Raw genomic sequence first — 14117 nt, forward strand, 5'->3', positions numbered from 1 at the left:
ATTAATATTTGTATACTTTATGAAAGGCTCTTATGGAGACATAAGCACAAAGTTATAATTCACAATAACCTCAAAACAAGAGTATGTATAATTGCAGCCACTAAATTATAATAGTTTCCTCCCTCATAGTTTTTTGTAATCTTTTTGAATGCTGTTAATAAAATGCCTACCAGAAACAGTTACCCAATTGTAACAGGCGTATTATATTTTACAATGAGCATTTTTACTGTCTATATCACTGAGTATGACAATGTTTGGCAACAACATAATTTCTGCCCTTTAAAACTGAAGTTCTACTTGCATATCATTTTTTCTTTCAAAACAGACAATTTTCCTTTTCTCTAAACATATTAATCATAAAGGTAAAAATCCATCAGATTATCCTTGGGCACTTTAGGCTTTTACGGAACTTGTATGAAATTCATGAGAACATTTCATTGAATTTCACTGCAAATTATCCGTGTGATGTAATTTTTATTGCCATAAGAAATATGTTTCTACTGCTGTGCAAACATTAAATGAACAATGAAAACATCTTGTGGGAGGACAAAGAAACACCTACAATATCAGGAACTGGAACTGTCTGCATAGCACAAAGTGAAGTGGAGTATGGGAATCAGAGAGATGTCTTGGTTACTGGGAATGTCAAAGTTCCTAAATGCCAGGAATTGGAACTGTCTGCATAGCACAAAGTGAAGTGGAGTATGGTAATCAAAGAGATGCCTTGGTTACTAGGAATGTCGAAGGTCCCAAATGCCAGTTCCTAAATCCCTTATCCTAGGTGTTTTTTTTTTCTTAAATATTTTCCTTTCCTCTCATTTAAGACCTAGTAGGAAACAAAAATGGCAGGTTTATTCTTTTAAATATATATACATGTATATACAACATCATCTGCAAAAGTCCTTTATGTAAAATCATATAAAACTTCTGAAGCAATTGGTAAAGACCTGTAGGATGCATATGAAATGAATGACAGAGTTCTTTACTTAATTATAAGTTTATATTCAAATATATTTGAAAATTTATTTTTTAAAGACCTTTCCAATTTCTATATTGTTGATCTATCCTTTTACTATTTATGATTTATTCCATGGAAATAGTCAATGAAAGCATTCTTCAGTTCGTCCATTTTGATTATCTAACTCCATATTAATTATCAAGAAAAGTAAAATTACTATTTAAATCATTGATGTATTATTCATCAGTGTAAGAAATATTGATTGAACACATATCTCATGCCATTTACTCTGTTGGGCATTAGGATGTCAGTGTATTCTCAAAGAGAGGTTAAAACTTGTCCAATATGATTTGGAGTGTCCAAGCTCTATTTGAAGTCACAATTTTGAGCAAAACATGAGTAAAGACTTGGTGAAGATGCTGTTGTAGTGGTGCAATTACAATTTCCTGACAAAGCACAAGTATAGCTTTGCTTGTGGGATTTTCTGTTGTTTCAGAATCCTTTTTCTCAAAACTAATTTGTACACCGATTCCCTAAATTCTAAAGCAACATTTCTTATTTATTCATGTATGTAGAGACGGAGTCTTGCTCTGTCGCCCAGGCTGGAATACAATGGCGTGATCTCTGCTCACTGCAACCTCCACCTCCTGGGTTACAGTGATTCTCTCACCTCGGCCTTCCAAGTAGCTGGGATTACAGGCACCCACTACCATGCCTGACTAATTTTTTTATTTTTAGTAGAGATAGGGTTTCACCATGCTGGCCAGGCTGATCTTGAACTGCTGACCTCAAGTCATCCGCCCGCCTCGGCCTCCCAAAGTGCCAGGATTACAGGCATGAGCCACCGCGCCCGGCCTAAAGCAACATTTCTTAACCTGTTTTCTGCTGAAACCCATGCTAGCTGATGTTTATGTGCTTGTCACATTACTTGCACAATAAAGACAAGGGTAAACATTTTATTGTACATTTTAAGCATTGGATTACTGAATATTAAAAGGGATTTGGAGAAATTAAAAAATTAAAATTCTAAAAGAAAAGTATCAAATATGTTGTACAGACTGAAACATAGGTTCTAAGGGATATTGGTCCAAGATAGATAGATAGATAGATAGATAGATAGATAGATAGATAGATAGATGAGTGGATAGATAGATAGAAGATAGATAGCTCAATACCAATATTGGTATTTACGTATACCAGTATTAGTGTGTATAAATAAAGTATGTCTATGTATATGTAGCTGTGTATATAGATGTGACTCCACACCCTTGTTCCTTACTGAAGGAAGCATATTTGGTGGCATGCAAGTGAATGAGAGTAACTTTATTGCTGGTACAGCCTTGAATCATCTCCAATATACAAAGAATGAATCAGTTGCAAACAATGGCATGAGAACGCTTTATTGCTGATTCCAACACACTTGAAACTTGGGATCCTGCTTTTGAGAAACACTCCCTAAAACATATAAACTAAGCTTTCATATAAGTCTCTGTTCTTCTCACCCCAGCATTAGGTCTGTATAATAACCCTAATCAGAGGTAGCTTGAAAACTGTTGACTTAACAAAACATAAACAAACAAACACCCCTAAGATATATAATGAGTCATCTTGTCAAAATTAATCAACACTTTTTTGGAATGTTTTTATTTTATCATCTCTTTCCCTCCATCACAGTCATCAACATTTCTGAGTGCCCATCTACATTTCTTTTGTACATCCCTTCATCCTTTCTGATGGTACTCTTTGGGGTATATGCGAACGACATTATCAACACAGAATGTGCTATTTTCGTTTGCTTTCCTGATCTAAGTTTTATTTTTGCTCTGAGCGTGTTAGGCTCTTCTACACAGTAATTGTCTCACACAATGAACAACAACATGAATTTCCAAGGAAGCTAACTACTGTCGGGACCGGCCTTACAACATTTCCCATGCACGATCACTGGCCTTACACCTCAATGCCATTGGTTTTAAGCAACCTGACCAAGCAGCTCACTGGGCATAGTAAGAAATGGACCAATGTGCTTGATCAAGGCACAGTGCGTTTATCAAAATGTTATGCATTTACTTGCTGAATTGCTACATTCTCAAAGAAATTTGGAGAAATTAGAACATAGAAATTTTAAGAGAAAATCATCAAACATGAGGTGTTGGTTACAATGTAGGTTCTAAGGAATATTGGTGGTTATATATATATATAAATTATATGTATATATACATATATTATATATGTATATATTTTATATACATGTATATATTTTATATATATTATATATGTATATATACATATTTTATATATGTATATATTTTATATAATATATGTATATATACATATTTTATATATGTATATATACATATTTTATATATGTATATATTTCATATAATATATGTATATATACATATTTTATATATGTATATATTTTATATATGTATATATGCATATTTTATATATGTATATATGCATAGTTATATAATATATGTTTATATACATATATTATATAACATATATAGGTGGTGAGATATCTATCTATAGATCTATCTATAGATCTGTCCTATGCCTTTGCAGGGATGTTCCTGAGAGAATTTCTAAGAAATCTCTGATTTGGAGTGTGCCTTAAAGTCAGCTTCCCAGGGAACCTGGCTTATAACACTCTCCAAATGTAAAAATGAATCTAGTTTAAATTAAATCTCCTCTGAATTGCTCCTCAAAGTTTCATAAGACAGATCAATAGATAGATATCTCACCACCAGTATTTTATTTTTATATTTCAACATTAATGCGTGTAGATATACAGTGTGTGTGTGTGTGTGTCCGTGTGTGTGTATGTGTAGACTTTATATTCTGCAACAGTTTTAGTTCCACAGCAGAATTGAGTAGAAAATTTCCCATGTATTCCCTGCCCCCACCCTCATAGTCTTCCCCGCTATTTTCTGCACCAGAGTGGAACACTTGTTACAGTCAATGAGGTGAGCCTACTTTGGCACATTGTTGTCACCCAAAGTCCATAGTACACATTAAGTTTCACTCTTTGTGTTGAAAGTTCTATGGACTTTGGCAAACATATAATGACATGTATCTACCATTATAATATGACACATACAGTTCGTTTCACCGCCCTAAAAATCTCCTGTGCTCTACCTATTCAATCCTCCTTGCCCTACCTCGCACCCCATAATTCCTGGAAGATCTTTTTCCTGTCTCCGTAATTTTACCTTTTCTAGAATGTCATATAGTCGAAATCAGACAGCATGTAGCCTTTTCAGATTGGCTTCTTTCACTTAGTAACATGCATTTAAGGTAGTGCTGAGGTTTTTCAGAGTATTAAAAAGAGAGCAATGAATGTTGTTCTTATTTTACAGAGTTAAAGGAATTGTATATTATTATCAGCTCCAATATATAAAGAATAAATCAACTGCAAACTGCAAAATGAGATACACTTTATGGTTGATTCCAACACACTTGAAATTTGCGATCCTCCTGTGATAATTAGGTAAATCCATGGGTGAAACCCAAGAATAAATCCATTAACATTAACTTTCTTAACAGTGGCCACACTTACTTCTTTCTTTCCTTCCTTCCTTCCCTTTATTTTAGTTTTTTTTTTTTTTTTTTTTTTTGATGAAGTTTTGCTCTTGTTGTCCAGGCTGGAGTGCAGTTGCACTATCTTGGCTCACTGCAACCTTCGCCTCCTTGGTTCAAGTGATTCTCTTGCCTTAGCCTCCTGAGTTGCTGGGATTACAGGCGTGTGCCACCATGCAGGTTACTTTTTGTATTTTTAGAAGAGACGGGGGGATTCACCGTGTTGGCCAGGCTGGTCTCGAACTCCTGACCTCAGATGATCTGCCCACCTCAGCCTCCCAAACTGTTGGGATTACAGGCGTGAGCCACCATGCCCATCCAGCCACACTTCTTGAAGCATGTATGTGGCAAAGTGCATCCAAGTCAAAAGATAAAGATAGTATATCTTCCAGGAGTATTAGTTTTATTTGATTACCTAAAGGAAACCACTTATATCAAAAAAGTATGGATTTATAGTAGAATACGGAATTTTCATTAGGTTAAAACAAGAGACAAAAGAAACATGAAGTGAATGAAGGACTGCCTTTTGACTAAGAGACTACCTAGACTCTCTGTGGGAAGCAAAGTCATTTTCTCCCTACATCAGAAATATTTCATTAGAAAATTTGAGGGGCAATTTAGAGGAGATTTAGTTTAAACTAGATTCATTTTTATGTGTGGAGAGTGTTATAAGTCAGGTTTCCTTGAAAGCTGACTTTAAGGCAGACTCCAAATCAGAGATTTCTTAGAAATTCTCTCAGGAACATCCCTGCAAAGGAGGGGAGGAAACAGAACTGGGCATCTGCCTGGTGGCAGGTGGGGTTTAGCTGTGATGCAGGTGCAATAAGAGGCTCAGCCGATACCACGGGGAGCTCTGGAGCTGCAATGGCTCTTCGTAGATGCCCTACATTGAGGCATAGGGCCTGGGCCATCTTATCTCCAACTCACCGGTCAATGAATGGAGCTGTTCCCAGGAGGAGGTGTAACTCTGGAGGGCAATTCCTGGGGCCTGACTCAACCACGAGCTGTCATCTGGCAACCTCCCAGCAGCTGGGGGAATGGACACCTTGATGTGGATGGAGAAAGCTGGGCAGTACAAGCCAGTATCTATTTTATGCAGGACAAGCCCAATGGCGTCCTTGAAAAGAAGGGCCTAGAACAAGTGAGTTCTGAGTACCATTCAATAAAAAATATTTCTGCATTTAATGCAATGCCTGCCTCCAAAAGGAGAAAATTTTATTTTTGCATATCCACTATAAGGAAAAATATAAAGACACACACACACACACACACACACACACACACACACACACACACACACACCATTCTGAACAGGAACTGGGAAACATAAAGTCTTTGTTTTTGAATAGAGGACATTATTTTCCTCATTTTTTAAAAAGAAAATGTTAATACTTAGCTAAGTCATAGATATATTACTAAAGTTGGTTGTAGATTCTTGTTATATGCAAAGAATTTGCTGAATCTTTTCAACCTTTGGTGAGCTCATAAAGATGAAAGTTTTATGCATAAAATACTTTAAAAAAACGAAGAATTTCTGTCCTTTAAGTGTGAGATTAATCTTATGGAAAGATTGCAGAGAAACTATTTATTTGACCATGGTCCAGTACCAGAAGAGCTATATATAAAAGTATAAAGATTTAAATCCAATTTGCTTTCAGAGTTCGAATTTATAATTTGCACATTGGAACACTGCAATTTTATATGCTGCTGTGATCTCAGGCAGTTAGATTAAAACATGATAGCGATGTCGCCAAGTCATACATTTATCTCTCTCCTACTTAAATATACTGATTTCCACAAACATAGGCTCCCTAAGCACAGCCACATATATCTCAGATACATGGCTTTGGTCATAGGGTCAGAGTCTAAATACCTTCTAGATACATCTTTGCTATTGGTTTAGTGAGGAGGAAGAGGGACTTTCAAATCTCATTTTTTAAATGAATTTGCTATAACATCTTTACATATAATACAAATTATTCTCATACAACCCATAAATAAAAATAGTTTAAAATGTCAAGAAAACAAACCATTCCTGAACTGGCCTCCATTGCTACCTGGCTCTATATTTTCCCTTAATATATTGATGAGTCCCTCATTAACTAGCACAGAGACAATACAAAGTGTAAGAAGCATCCCACTAATCACCAATTAGTGCAGTTCTATATATTCACATACATTCTCTGACCTTTAGAAACATGAGATAGTCAACACTCAACAGTCAGCCTCTGCTTTAAGTTTGACTTAATGTAGACTCAAACCTTTGCTGCAGAAAAGTTTCATGTAACAAAAGTTTACTACACTAGCATTGAGTCTTTGGATATTTAAAATTTGTGGGCTTCAGTGCCTTCATTTGTAAAATGAGTTGGTTGGGTTTGAAGCAGGTTATCTTCAGGATTCCTAATGCAACATCTTAGATTACACTGTGATTTTATCTAGCTTTGGATATGACAGCACATGGCCTTTGACCTGTAACCAAGATTCAAGGACAGAGTGCAGTGTGACAAAACCATAGCAGATCTCTATTTCTGTGGCCCAACTGTGGCCAGGGTCTCAAGAGCCAAATTCCCTGGGTGGAGGCCTCTACGAGACAGTAAATAAATGATATCTGATATTGTAACAGTTCCCTTAAATTCTAAAATTGTGAGTGCATCTTTCCAAAGTTTTTAATTTACTGCATGAAAGTATCTTTACACTCGAGCACAATCTGATTTAATAATCCAATTGAAGGCATAGAAATCAAAATTTCTTCTTTAATTTGAAGGTGTCAGTTTTCATGTCAATGATGCCTTTTAAAAAATATTGTACCTGTAAGAATGGCCATAATTAAAAGTCAAAAAACAGTAGAAGTTGGTGCGGATGTGGTGAAAAGGGAACACTTTTATACTGCTGGTGGGAATGTAAATTAGTACAGCCACTATGGAAAATAGTATGGAGCTGCCTTAAAGAACTGAAAGTTGAACTACCATTTGATCCAGCAATCTCACTACTGGGTATTTATACCCCAGAAAAGTCATTATATGAAAAAGACACATCCTTATGCATGTTTATAGCAGCACAATTCACAGTTGCAAAGATATGGAACCAACCCAAATGCCCATCAATCGATAAGTTGTTAAAGAAAATGTGGTATATATACATCATGGAACACTGCTCAGCCATAAAAAGGAATGAGAAAATGTCTTTTGCAGCAACTAGGATGGAGCTGGAGGCCATTATTCTAAATGAAGTAAACCAGGAATGGAAAACTAAATATTGTATGTTCTCATGTATAAGTGGGAGCTAAGCTGTGAGGATGCAAAGGCATAATAATGATATAATGGACTGCGGGGACTCAAGGGGAAAGATTGGGCGTGTGGTGAGAGATAAAAGACTATATATCGGGTACAGTGTACACTGCTCAGGTGATGGGTGCACAAAAATCTCAGAAATCACCACTAAATAACTTATCAATGTAACCAAAAACCACCTGTTCCCCCCAAATTATTGAAATTAAAATAATTTTTTATGTTCCTGACATTATGATAAGGCATATTCTTGAATCAGGTTTGTAGGCTTCATATTAATCCTAATTGGAAATTAATTTACTTCAATTAACAAAATTCATTTTATACAATAAGAAATGCAACCTGTAATGTCCCAACACTGGATGGAGGGAAACTCCCTAATGCCAAAATGACTTGACTTGCTCTCTTTTTTAGGTCCTGTCCCAGTGCAGCCATCACCCTGTGAAGCTGATCAGTTTTCTTGTATCTACACACTCCATTGTGTCCCTCTCTCAGGGAAATGTGACGGACATGAAGACTGCATAGACGGATCTGATGAAATGGATTGTCCTCTCAGCCCCACCCCTCCACTCTGCAGTAACATGGAGTTCTCGTGCTCTACAGACGAATGTATCCCTTCCCTCCTGCTATGCGATGGAGTGCCCGACTGCCACTTTAATGAAGATGAGCTCATCTGCTGTGAGTTATTTTCACTAACTCAGTGTGTCAGGGAAGGAATGCTGTTTTAAAATAAGAAAGAAAGCTCGACAGATAAAATGAAGTTCTCTGGAGCCTTACTGTGATTGTATCATTAATAACACAGCTTTCTGTGTTATATTGCAAAACAAGGCATCTGTCCTTTGCTTAGTGTTTCTAGCAGCAACCCGTTTGTGGTCATGCTAATTTTTGTTAAACCTGTCTTTTTCCTTTTCCATTTATATCTGAGTCATTTATGTGGGAGATGCCGTTATGTGTTCTTATTAACATGTGTTTATGGAAGTGGTTTGAAGAAGTTCAGTTAGAATTTCTTCCTACCATAAAGATTCATGAAAATGGCTCAAGTAAAGGGCATATTGATAGAGATTTCCTTTTTGATCAAGTGACAAATATTGATTTTAATGGATATATATAGTTAAGGGTTGGATCTGGATAATTACCTGAGTAAATGTCATGTCATTAAGAGTTCATGGGATAATACATCCTAGAGATGTGGGTTTGAATTTCATCTCTGTTACTTACTATGTGTGCAGTCTTGGCGGAGGTTATTTGAGTGCTGCCAATTTCATTTTGTCATCCAGGTATTGAATTCAATAATACCTAACTTACAAGGCTGTGATGATTTGAGCAAATGCATGTAAAATTCCAAGCTGTATATTCAGTACCTTTTATTTTTAGTGTAATTAGCCAGTGTCAGGTAGGGAAGGAAAAATGTTAGGTAAGAAGTAATTACACACATCTTAAAGTGAGTACATAATCATGGTGGTGTCCAAATGCCCCTAACATTTTATTTAGTTATTTGTTTGCTTCCTTACTTATTTTATATTTTATATTTTATTATACCATATTGTATTTTTGGATGAGTGCTGCAGTGCTAGTAGTCCATAAACTACATGTTAATGATTATACTTTTTGGAATAGTAAAAGGCACTTTGAAATGTAACTAGAAGAGGGGAACATTGAATGAGGCTGGGTGCAGTGGCTTAGGCCTATTATCCCAGCACTTTGAAAGTGGCCTTTGAAAGGCCTGTCCTCCCAGCACTGAGGTGGGAGGATCCCTTGGGCCCAGGAGTTTAAGCCAGCCTGGGCAACATAGTGAGACCCCATCTATACAAAAATAGCAATAGTGGTAACCAGGTTTGGTGGCGCATGACTGTAGTTCCAGCTACTCTGGAGGCTGAGGTGGAAGGATTGCTTGGGCACAGGAGTTTGAGGCTGCAGCAGTGAACTATGATTGTGCTACTGGACCACTGCACCCCAGCCTGGGTGACAAAGTGAGACTCTGTCTCAAAAAAAAAAAAAAAAAAGGAAAAGAAAAGAAAAGAACGAAAGAAAGAGAAAGAGAGAAGGAAAGAAGAGGGGAAGGGAGGAAGGGAGGAAAGGAGGAAATGGGGGAGGGAGGGAGGCAGGGAGGGACAGAGAGAAGGAAGGAAGGAAGGAATGATGGAAAGATGGAAGGAAGAAAGCAAGGGCTATTTTAGGGTCCTGTGTAATATGGGACCTCTAGAAATCTGGAACAATTGGAAGAGGAGTAAAGATGAATGAAAGGAAAGACAGATGGCCTTGGGATGTTTAAAGGCTTTAGCCTTAAATCAGTGAAACTCTTCTCCTGGTTCGGGCTAACAAATTGGTTTTCCAACTCCCTGTTATTTCCTACCTATATATTCTCTCTGAGATAAAGCCAACCTGTCAGGTCTTATAATCTTTTCTTAGAAAAAAGGTAAGCAAATGGAGGTGAATAGAAAAGAGAAAGCCTGCCAAATTACTTATCCCTGTTCCCATCAGAGCTCTAATGTAATTTGGCTGATAGAAATCATATTAAGTTCAATATAGCCATATGATATTTGGCTTCAAATAAGACTGCTATTTAAAGAGAAGCTTAGGAAAGTACTGTGTCCTTTTAATGCTAGGCATTCATTGGAAAATTGGAGTTTGCCTAGTCCTGTGAAGTTCTGTTCCAAAAGGGAAATAAGCCCATGTTAGGAATAGACTGGGAACAAAATTCTAGAGCAAAATTATAGAATAAGAGAATTCAGTGGCCACAATTCACCAAACGTTTGAAGATATAACAGTCTTTAGGGGCTTCCCTATTGGTTTAGAATGTCATTTTGTAAACTCACATTCATTCATTCATTTATTCACAAACCTCATTAAGATCCTAACTGATGCCACATATTATGTTACACATTGATGAGACAGATGGATATGACACTGTCAGAGCTCAGGCTGAAGATGTGCTATACATTAGTGAAGGAGGCTAGTCAATGAAAGTGAGGAATACTATATGATCAATCCTGTGACAGAGACAAGCACCTTGTGTTAGAAGGCACATAGGGAACTCTCTATGGTGCTAGGGAGTCTTTACATTTTCACAAGAAGAGTGATTACACAGCCAAACTTGGAAAGACAAATAGTCATTGGACGAATAAAGCAGAGATCTGGATTCAAGTGAAGTGAAGATTGTTCCAGGAGCAGAGAACAAGTCGTTAGAGTGAAGCATATTTTGTGTTGCTAGAGAAGAGCCTGTGGTTGGAAATGTAGAAAGAATCCTGTAGAGAGAAGCAGGACCCAGATCTTGCAGAATCCTCACCACCCTACCACCATGCCAATGCTATATAATTGCACTTAAGTTGGATATGAGATGGATTGGAGTGAGGAAGAGGGAATGGTTAGGAGATGTCACAGTTCGAGTACAAAGCAATTGATTAGGTAACAGTGTAAGGTAAATATTATTAATAGACTTAAGGGATGGTCAGGTGATGAGGAAGAGAAAGGAATCAACAGTGACTTCCAAGACTATGCTTTCAGGGATCATGTCTGTAGTTTGCCACTAGAGAAGTTTTTCTGAACATGTAGTAGGGCACCAGAAGCACAAGGAAGAGGCACAGCCTTCTCTCCTGAGCATGAAGCTGGCTCTTGGTCTTGCTTTGTTCCAACTACCATTTGCCATTGATTATGTCCTTCTCTTCCTTCCAGAAAGTGAAAGGGAGAGAATGCAGTCTGAGTGGTTTTTTTAATTAAAAAAAAAAAAAAAGAAGGACTTCCAAGTTTCTAATTTGGACATCAGGTCAGCTCATGTGCCATTGCTTGAGCTAGGGAAAATAAGAGGAGAAGAACATGTTGGGGGAAGATATGGCTTCATTTTTAGATGTGTTGTATTTGTGATACCTGTGACCCATGCACATGAAAAGGTTCAGAATGTGTTTGGAAGTGTATATATAAAGCTCAGGAGATAGCTAAAATAATATAAGGATACATGGCCATCAGCATATGATTATTGAAGCTGTGGGTGTAGATGAGATCAAAGAGAGAGGACAGAGATAAAGTGGCAGGCAGAACCTGAAGGAACAGCTGAAAGACCATTTAGAAAAAGCAGACATTGAAGACACTGAGAAGATGTGGTCCTAGACATAGCGGGGTCACAAGAGACTGAGGATCTTAAAGGCAAAAATCCTTTAGTATCAAAATATTCACAGGTCGAAATGTTTCTGAGAGATCAAATAAGAGAGGGCCTAAAAAATATAAATTGGAAAAAGCCAAAAAAGTGGGTTTTGGTGATTTTGGAGAGAGAACTTTTTATGGAGTGGGAGGGCAGAATTCTGAAGCCACTCTTTTTTAAGAGCAAATGGGAAGTGTCAAAGAGGGAAATCAATTGTAGATAACTCTTTCAAGAAGTTGTAATTGGAGTGGAATGCAGGAAAAAAGAATTGGTTTCTTTGTTTTCAGTGGCTTTCTCATGTTTAAATGTTGTAGGACTAAGGATTTGGAGATGTTTACAATTTTAGACAGGGAAATCAATAATAATTGATATTTACAGGCCTTTATTTTTGCAGAAATAATTTTTCTAGCATTAGAAGTGTTTAGATAAACCTGTGAGTTCAACATTTAAGAACACTTCATATTGAATATTGTCTTTCCATTGGAAGCATTAATTTTTCATGGACTGAAGCAATATAGTTTTTATCAAACATATCCCCTTTTCATAAAAAAAAAATAAAAGAAAAAGAAAAAAGAAGCATGGTTAATTATATGGAAGAACAGCACAAAACTAGAAACACTGTTTTCACTGATATTCCTCTGATAGCCATCTTCTCTTCACCAGGAGGGTTTCAAGATTTCATCAGCTGTTGTGTCAGTCAATATCCTGGCAAGAAATAGTTATTGATATCGCATAAGTTGAAAAAATATTAATAAGGGGATTGTTTATTAGAGAAATAGTATGCATAGCAAAGCCATAAGGGATAGTAAGAGTGGGGGTTTTTTATCACCTATAGACCAAAGAGTGTGAGAGGAGGTTCAGTTGCGTGAGCCTAGAGTGAGAAGGGAGTACTTGGTAAGAGGCATGATGTTTAGTTAAGGGAAGCAGTTAGTCCATGCTGATGTCAAAGAGTCTCTTCGCTCTGTATTAATCTGCTGGTGGTGATACCCATTGGCCAAATCCAATCACACACCAGAAGATTAAAAGGCTTATTAATGTATCCTTATCATCCAGCCTTCCAGGTCCCAGATGGGGAGAGAAAGTGGAGAATAGATCAGAAGTACATGGAAACTATCCATCAGTGACAGAACAACTGTGAAAAACAAAGGGAAGAAGTGGGTAGTTTACCTCATTTCCAGTAGCAGTGGAGGTGTCCTGTGAAGTGCAGGCCACTTCTGGTGATTTAGAAAGGGCCATGTTCTTAAGACTTGTAGATCAAACCTTATCATCAATATTTTTGCTATTGGCCTTTAAATATGAAAGCTATGATCCCAACAGCTGATAGTGATTTTGAACAACAGTGTAAAGATTTTTCCTCTGCATTTACAAGCTTCATTTCTTACAACAGTGTTCCTCAGTTTTTTTGACATTAAAAATCATGGTAATTCATCTGTTTCAGGGAGATATTGGAGGAGTAAGTGAAATCAATATGGTAAAGTGCATAATACACACAATAAATTATTATCCTTTCCCCATTAAATTATCTTATAGTTTCATTGAAAATTATTTAAACTGCTAAGGTATTTTAATGAGAGTACTGGTTGAATTGAAATCAAGAATAAAATAAATATCCATCCTGCTGTATGTTAGGTGTGTGTGCCCTGAAGGGCTTGTAGCCTTCATTCTCATAGCCCAAGACCATAGTTTCTCTACCATTAGAAATATTGACCTGCTGCATATAAATTTTATTTTAGTAGAAAATGGGTATACATCCATAGTCTTACATACTTTACATTCGAATATATTTTCCATGCAGCAACTATAATCGATTAAGAAATTTTGCTTTCAGGAAGTAGCGCCAATGAACTATTCATGAATTGTTTAAAGTATCATCAACCTGAGTGAATGAGCTATGTGGCACAAAATGCCCTGTGTTACTTAGCCTATTTTGTTAAGAAAGAATACCAATTTCTAGGATGATAGATGAAATAACTATTTTTGTTTGTTTGTTTGTTTGTTTGTTTTTGAGGCAGAGTCTCACTCTTTTGCCCAGGTTGGAGTGCAGTGGCACAGTTGTAAATCACTGCAGCCTTGCCCTGCCAGGCTCAAGCAATCCCCCCACCTTAGTCTCCCAAGCAGCACAGGCATGCTCCACCAAGTCTGGCTAATTTTTTAAAAC

General features: G+C 36.9%; 1 protein-coding gene and 1 non-coding gene across 2 annotated transcripts in view; both read left to right on the forward strand.

Moving 5' to 3' along the window:
* The window catches only part of MALRD1 (MAM and LDL receptor class A domain containing 1), a 678818-nt gene that overhangs the window by 529738 nt on the left and 134963 nt on the right, over positions 1-14117 (forward strand). Inside the window, exon 34 of the mRNA XM_024253733.2 lies at positions 8239-8502. Coding sequence (XP_024109501.2) covers positions 8239-8502 — 264 coding nt within the window. The remainder of the gene's footprint in view (positions 1-8238; positions 8503-14117) is intronic.
* LOC112135371 (small nucleolar RNA U3) lies at positions 11313-11529 on the forward strand. Its single transcript, XR_002916659.1, has one exon. It is a non-coding gene; the product is annotated as a small nucleolar RNA U3 (small nucleolar RNA).

The sequence above is a fragment of the Pongo abelii genome, chromosome 8 (genome assembly GCF_028885655.2).
Source record: "Pongo abelii isolate AG06213 chromosome 8, NHGRI_mPonAbe1-v2.0_pri, whole genome shotgun sequence".
Lineage (NCBI taxonomy): Eukaryota > Metazoa > Chordata > Mammalia > Primates > Hominidae > Pongo > Pongo abelii.